At 49.8% G+C, this 7443-nt stretch overlaps 1 protein-coding gene across 1 annotated transcript; it reads left to right on the top strand.

The window, feature by feature from the left end:
* Nucleotides 1-4854: 4854 nt before the first annotated feature.
* Nucleotides 4855-5428, top strand: PtA15_5A467 (uncharacterized protein; the record flags this gene model as incomplete). Its single annotated transcript, XM_053169231.1, has 2 exons — nt 4855-5232; nt 5318-5428. The coding sequence occupies 2 exons, from the start codon at nt 4855-4857 to the stop codon at nt 5426-5428; spliced, it is 489 nt and encodes a 162-aa protein (XP_053020449.1).
* Nucleotides 5429-7443: the final 2015 nt, after the last annotated feature.

Genomic DNA, 7443 nt, shown 5'->3' with positions numbered 1-7443 from the left:
ACTGGTCATTGGGAGGAGGAGTCCACACTCCTCTCAATGCCAACACAGGCCGGCGTCGAGAGGAGTACATGCACCTCGATGCCCGGTCTGTGCCGTCCATTGAGGGAAGTGTGTATGTACTCCTCCCGATGACCGGGCCTTGGGCCAGCCATCGAGAGGAGTGCGTACTCCTCTTGGTGACCGGTTGTTGTGCCGGCCATCGAGAGGTGTCTGTACTCCTCTTGACGCCGGTGTGTGCTGGCATCAAGAGGAGTGTGGACTCCTCCCGATGACCGGTCCATGAGCTGGTCACCGAGAGGAGTGAGAGGAGTGTGTAATCTTCTCAATGGCCGGCACAAGGACCGGTCATCGAGAGGTTGTTAAGTATGTATTGGTGGCCGGCTGTCCAAAGGCAAATCAGCCGGCCAGATGTCGCTGCAGCTGACGCTGCATTCTGATATGCAGCGTCATGATGTCGCTGCAGGCCGCAGCAACAGCGAGATGCCCGCAGTTTTTTTATCCTACCACCCAGTGTGCTCAACTAAAGCCCACGTTTTCTTGTTCAGTATTCCTGCGGACAGCCTTTTTTTGACATGTTCTCTTTTTTTTCTTTTTTTTTTTTTTTTTTTTTGAAAAATGGAACTCTCATTACCTTTCTCCTAAACCAAAAGCATATATAGGACCCTTGCTCAAAAAAAAAAAAAAAAACCAATCCGATGATTGCTTGCCGACCCGGACGGCGAGCCAATCATGACCAATGCTTGACGCGGGCCCAACCAGCCGACGGTGTTGGCTTGTCGCTGCTGGCAAGCCTTCGTTGTCTTTCTGCCGTGTTGGACCCTTGTTTGATGTACAGTCAAGCCAACGGGGCCAACAAGTTGACCCAACTCAGCCGTACCGTTGGCCTGCTCAGCAGGGCCAAACATGGTTGGCTGGGTTATGCCATGGCACTATTCTGACCCCGCTGTCATGCCAACAGAATGGGTTGGTCGCGTTGGCATAACAGCTGGGTCGGATGGGTCAAACCAACGTGGGTCTGACCCGTCCCCGGCATTGACCTGCCTCTGCAGTAAAATTTGCGACAGGCAGGTCAAACCTGACACTCCCTTGACCCCGCGGGCGCGCCAACGCAACTCGAAGTTGAGAATCGAGTGGTGGTGTACACCACGGTGCGGCCCCGACCACAGTCTGACGTGGGGGCCAGCGTGGGGCCAACCTCCCCGCTCCCCCCCAGGGTTTTGGTGTGCCATGCAGTGGGAGGTCGCGGGAGCCGCGGTTGGCACAACCCCTCACGTGGGCCCCACGTGCAGAGCCCGCAGGCGGAGACTGTCGGAGAAACTGCACACGTTGGCGTGCCGTGGGCGCCGCGGTCGGCGTCCGGTGAGCAGTTTGAGAATGGGCTGGCAAAAAATTTGCCTCACCACCGGAACCAAACCCCGTACAACACTTCTCCGCAAAGAGGAGGAACTAGCACTATACCCTTGCCAACTGGGGCACCGCACATTTCTTTGTGGGTACCACGGTTTATAAAACCACATTGACCATTTCTCTAAATTTTGTCAGACAAAGTCTTTGAATTTCGACCAAGACTCATCCTTTTTTTTGTTTTTTTGTAATTTCTCACTTATGTAGCCTTTTTCCAAACATGGAAAGAGGCTCAGAAAACATGTTTTTTTTTTAAAAAAAAAAAAAATCTTGGTTGGCCTACACCACCGCTTGAATCCGTATGCAGACTGACGGGGGCTCCCCCCCGCAGTCGCAGACTGGTGGGTTTCGGCGGGCACCAACCTGCCCGCCCAGAGTTCGACTGCGGGACCGGATTGTGTCAAAGATTGGTTGGGCCCCCCTTGACCCAACCCATCCAGCACCGCGGGGGCCACTGGGTCGGATGTGTTGGCCGTGGCTAACCCAGCCAACCCATCCCGGCTCTAATCAGCGTGCCCACAGGGGAAGCTGGTTGGGCATGACAAGAGCCCAACCAGCTTCACTCAGCAGGTGGGCCAAGCCCATCATGGCTGGCGCTGAGCAGCGTGCCAACGTGGAACTCTGGTTGAGCCTGCGTTAGGCCAACCAAGATTTTTTTTTATTTTTTGAAAAAGAAAAACATGTTTTCTGAGCCTCTTTCCATGTTTGGAAAAAGGCTACATAAGTGAGAAATTACAAAAAAACAAAAAAAGGATGAGTCTTGGTCAAAATCCAAAGACTTTGTCTGACAAAATTTAGAGAAATGGTCAATGTGGTTCGATAAACCGTGGGACCCACAAAGAAATGTGCGGTGCCCCAGTTGGCAAGGGTATAGTGCTAGTTCCTCCTCTTTGCAGAGAAGTGTTGTACGGGGTTTGGTTCCGGTGGTGAGGCAAATTTTTTGCCAGCCCATTCTTGAACTGCTCATCGGACCCCGACCGCGGCGCCCACGGCATGCCAGCGTGTGCAGTTTCTCCGACAGTCTCCGACTGCGGGCTCTGCACGTGGGGCCCACGTGAGGGGTTGTGCCAACCGCGGCTCCCGCGACCTCCCACTGCATGGCACACCAAAACGCTGGGGGGGGAGCGGGGAGGTTGGCCCCACGCTGGCCCCCACGTCAGACTGCGGTCGGGGCCGCGCCATGGTGTAACGCAGGCTCAACCAGAGTGCAACGTTGGCGCCCTGCTCAGCGCCAGCCATGATGGGCTTGGCCCACCTGCTGAGTGAAGCTGGTTGGGCTCTTGTCATGCCCAACCAGCTTCCCCTGTGGGCACGCTGATTAGAGCCGGGATGGGTTGGCTGGGTTAGCCACGGCCGACACATCCGACCCAGTGGCCCCCGCGGTGCTGGATGGGTTGGGTCAAGGGGGGCCCGACCAATCTTCGACACAATCCGATCCCGCAGTCGAACTCTGGGCGGGCAGGTTGGTGCCCGCCAAAACCCACCAGTCTGCGACTGCGGGGGGGAGCCCCCGTCGGTCTGCATACGGATTCGAGCGGTGGTGTACTAGAGTGCTGCCTTTACCAACTAGCACTACAGGCAAACAGGTGACGCTGCAGCCCGCAGCATCACCTAACACAAAGGGGCGGGAGCGTCACCTAATTGCCCGTAGTGTAGGCTACAGATGCTTCTGGCTGCCAGCTGGGTGGTTGGTTGGTAGTGTCAACTTTAAACGCGCACATTAAGTTAGTTTATGCATATTGCTATGCATGCACTAAGGGTGTTCAAAGTTGAAATCATATTTTTTTCAAATCATAAAATCATAAAATCATAACACTTTTGAGTGATCATTTTTTATGTACCATTTTAGAATTGTTGCTCTTTTTTTAGGCTTTGTTTGGAGCCAATATAAATATAGGTGATATAATCCAAGTTTATTAAAGACAGCAAAACATAGAATTCAGGATCAAGGGTTCCCCCTATACTTGGGCACATAAACAAAAAAAAAATACCACTAACAATTTTACAAGATTCACAAACACTAAGCTCTAAATACAAATTAACACATTTTTTTTTTGTGAATTGTCCCTTCCTGCCTAGCAGGTTTAAAAGACAAAACACGGATGACCCCCAGCGCGCGCAGTAAAGGCATTATGCAAAGGGGGGCCAACAAGTTTAGCCCCTCAAACTGCGCAAGTGCAACAGCGGAGGGGGCGAGGACAAACTGCACGCTGGAAGTACAGCGGCAGAGGACGCCTGGGGGATATTGTAACCCAAGAGCAGCCCCCCTTTTATACACCATTGACCAGCAAGATCGCTGCAAGCCTTGATCTTGACTCCGCTTGCATGTATTCTTGACAACAACGCCACCGCCACGCTGCCGCCGATGGATTTTTGACCCGCGAGGCGTTAGCTACTGCTTGGATCTTCTGGCCTTCCTGGTCGACTCATTGGTTGTGCGCTACTGGAAAGTGAAATCAACCCTAGACTTGGTTGCCTCAACAACAGACTCGCTACCTTGTCTACTCCCTGGCCGAAGTCGGGCCGAGTTGCTGGCGCTACGTGAGCGCAGGAGAATCCAGTTCTCTACCGACCCTGAATAGTATTGTCTTAGCTTTATAAAAAAATGCAGCGGGGCAGAGGATCACTCAGAATCAACTGTACTCATTGAACTATGGTGCGTACTGCTCACTCTATGTGGAACCCATAGTTCCAATCACGTAATTAGATTTATTTTTTTATGTTTATGTAGCTAGGTGCTTTTCTTCAGTCATTCAAGTTTTTTATTCTTTGGTTTTCTCCATTTCCCCTCTTTCTTGACTTTCTCATTGCTGGTGTTAGGCAATCAGGGTCGAACAATATGCAGCCACCAACCACAAAGTCAACCAATACCATATTGTGCCCCGTTTCTGGCGGATCTTCGTTGGGTCCATCGTATCAGCCCCTGAAGCCATTACAAGACTGGTTTGTTTCATCTCGTCCTAATCAACACCACGAGATGATGGTCCCTATCCCCATAAAGTCCTCATACTCGCCAGCTGGATCTGAGCCGATCCCAAATGGTCACTCAACGTCTGCACAACCTGCTCATCTTGAGGTCACAGAAGAGGGGTCAAAGGTCAATCTGAAACGCAGGACTCTGACGATGACGCCAAAAATCGAAGTTTGGAAGATGCCCACACTTGTTCAGGAAGCTTTTTGATACACAATTGTGCTATGAGTCAGCTCAATCAATCCTCATCATCCAAAAATTCATCTGACAGCGACCAAGACTCTGAAGATGACAAAGATGCCGCTGAGCTTTATGAGAACAAACACGTTAATACGCGCCCGAAAGATCAAAAGGCCCTGATAGAAAATAACCAATGGCTTTCCAGATAAACTTAGTGATGATTGAGAAAGCAGAAACAGACAAGTCTGACTCCTCTACACATCCTTGAAAATGTTTCTCCCGCTCAGTTTTCGTTACCTATGCATACTCTCCCATCCCCAAAGGGTGTAGCCCCCACTACGGGATCGCAACGGCAGGACGAGGTGGCGGACCCAATGCCGTCAGGCAGTGATCTGGGTAATGCAACATTAGCGAGCCAGCCAACAAGTGTGAAACGGCGGGACTCGGGCCTGACAAAAGAAGACACGGAGGATGGCCTGGATGAATCTCAGCCCAGTCAAGACCAAGGCTGGGAGAAACACCCAGTAGCTAAGAAGAAACGCGTCCGCGCAGAGCTCAATGCCGTCAGTGAAGATCATGCCCCATCTGCTCATCCGACTGGTCTTGCTGGGCAGGAGTTGGCTGTTGGCAGTTTGTCTGGAGCGGGGTTGCGAGAGGTCCGCCGTGCCCGGAAAGAGGTAAACTATGCATTTCCTAGCCTAAACAAGTACCTCTTGTCCATACAGTTCCCGTAGTTCTTTTTATTTGCATACTGATGATCAGTTGGATGGTATTGAAGCTGGCAAAGATCATGGGGCCCAAGAGCTGCATCAACATCTGGTTGGACTCGCAGGTGGGGTTCATGTCAAACACACAGGCCCATACCATCCTTGACCTGCGCCTTGGACACACTGTCAGACCACTTCCCCCTGTTTCTTCTTCTAGGACAAAACTTGTAGGTGTACCCACCAAACTCAAGTTCTCAGTTGCAAAATTCAAACATCATTGTTCAAAAATATTTAGGGATCACAATTATCCCCAGCTTCTCGTACTCACCATGTCCACTGTTGCCATCCTCTCATTGAGGTTTTATCTGCCTCTCACTTGTTGTTGACACAATCTGATCATCTCTTGACTTGTTCATGAACAAAGCAATGCATGGGTTGAATCCAGTTTTCCAAAAGTCAAACTTGATTTTTGTTGAAATGTGACTTTGTGAATCTTCTCTCATAGCCTCAGGCTTTCCACTTGAGTCTGAATGGATGAAGTCCTGCTTCATTGGGAGGGTGTACTTCCTATCCAAGAAAGTACAATACAGGTACTTAGCAAGGTTTTGCGAGATGGTGACTATGCTTGTAAGGTGTTGGAGCTATCAATTATGCTGGAAAAACAGTTGAACCTTGCAGCGGCGAAGCCGCCTTGGCCTCTAGTCATTTCTTGATTCAATGAAAACTACAAAATTCAACATAAAGCCTCCAAATATTTTTTCTAGGCAACCTACAATACTGTTCTCTTCAATTATGAAGTCAGATTCAACTGATTCAGCCATATTCAGTACTGTAGTACCATTATATTGCTTTTGACCAAAACAAAGCAATATAATGGTATTATGGTGCTGAAGATGGCTGAATCAGTTAAATCTGACTTCATAGTTGATGAGACCAGTACTGTAGGTTTCCTACAAAAAAAAATTGGATTCTTTATGTTGAGTTTTGTATTTTTTATTGAATTTACAAATGATTATATCACCTATATTTATATTGGCTCCAAACGGGGCCTTAATGATTGGGTGTTACACATTTTTTTCAGATTAAAATTTTATGAATTTATGGTGTTATGATTTTATGCAGTCAACTTTGAACACCCCTACTGTGGTAGACGCATATGCCCAATACTCTGTTGATTGATTTGGACTGTTTCTCAGCAACAACCTTCTTCTTCTTGCCAACAAAAATCTCACATTTTCTTACTCATCACTCTTCCATTGATCAATCTTTACTCAAAGCAAATTCTTCTTCAACAATCAACCATTCAAATTGAACACTTGATCTCATTGCTTGTTGATTGCTAACATCTAGGAGGAGCTAGCTGATTCAGCTTCTGGGCAGGTAGTCATATACATCCAAGTATATTAAAGTCTCAGGTTTGTAGAAAAAAAATTCAAGGGTTTCCCCTACAACTTGACAAATTACAAAAAAAAAATTCAGAGGTTTTCCCCCCTACAAAACAAGCAACAACCAAACCGCAACAGCCACAGTAAAAAAAAAAACACAAAAAAAAGCGCACAAAATTACAAGTGTCACAGAGGAAAAAAAAACGCGCCCAGCCACCTAGCGCAGCAAGCTGACACATTGTGGCCCTCCGCCCTTCCCTGTCTAGCAGGGCCAAAAGCGTCGGGAGGAAGGCCCCCAGCCCTAAAGCACAAGGGGGGCCCACGAGTATCCCCCGCCGGACTGCGCAATTGCAACAGCGGACGGGGGTGAGACGACCCCCGAGCTGGAATTACAGCTCGTGAGTCGCCTGAGGAAAACTACCCTCATCCCCCCCCCTCCTTTTATAGACCACACCGATCCTTTGATACCCTCCAGGCACACTACCCACCCCCCCAAGCCACGGACACCAAACCCCGCCGTATCTAGCTACCACACCGCAACCGTAGTAACGGCCGCTACGCCACACAACCACGGCCTTGACGACAGACTCACATCACCAGGCCGACACAACATAACCCCCACAACAACCCACACGGCACACGACAACACCGAATACACACCCGGGCAAATCGGGACAAGCCCCTGCGCCCACCTGACGCAGGAGTCATACATGCGCCAGGTGGGCGTTACAGGACGCCAGCGTGACTATGAGTCACGCTGGCGCCACCGTCATACACGGCTGGCCGCCCGAGCCTA

Source organism: Puccinia triticina, chromosome 5A (assembly GCF_026914185.1).
Source record: "Puccinia triticina chromosome 5A, complete sequence".
NCBI classification, from domain to species: domain Eukaryota; kingdom Fungi; phylum Basidiomycota; class Pucciniomycetes; order Pucciniales; family Pucciniaceae; genus Puccinia; species Puccinia triticina.
Note: the sequence above shows the minus strand (reverse complement) of the source record. Positions and strands in the feature narration are given on the sequence as shown.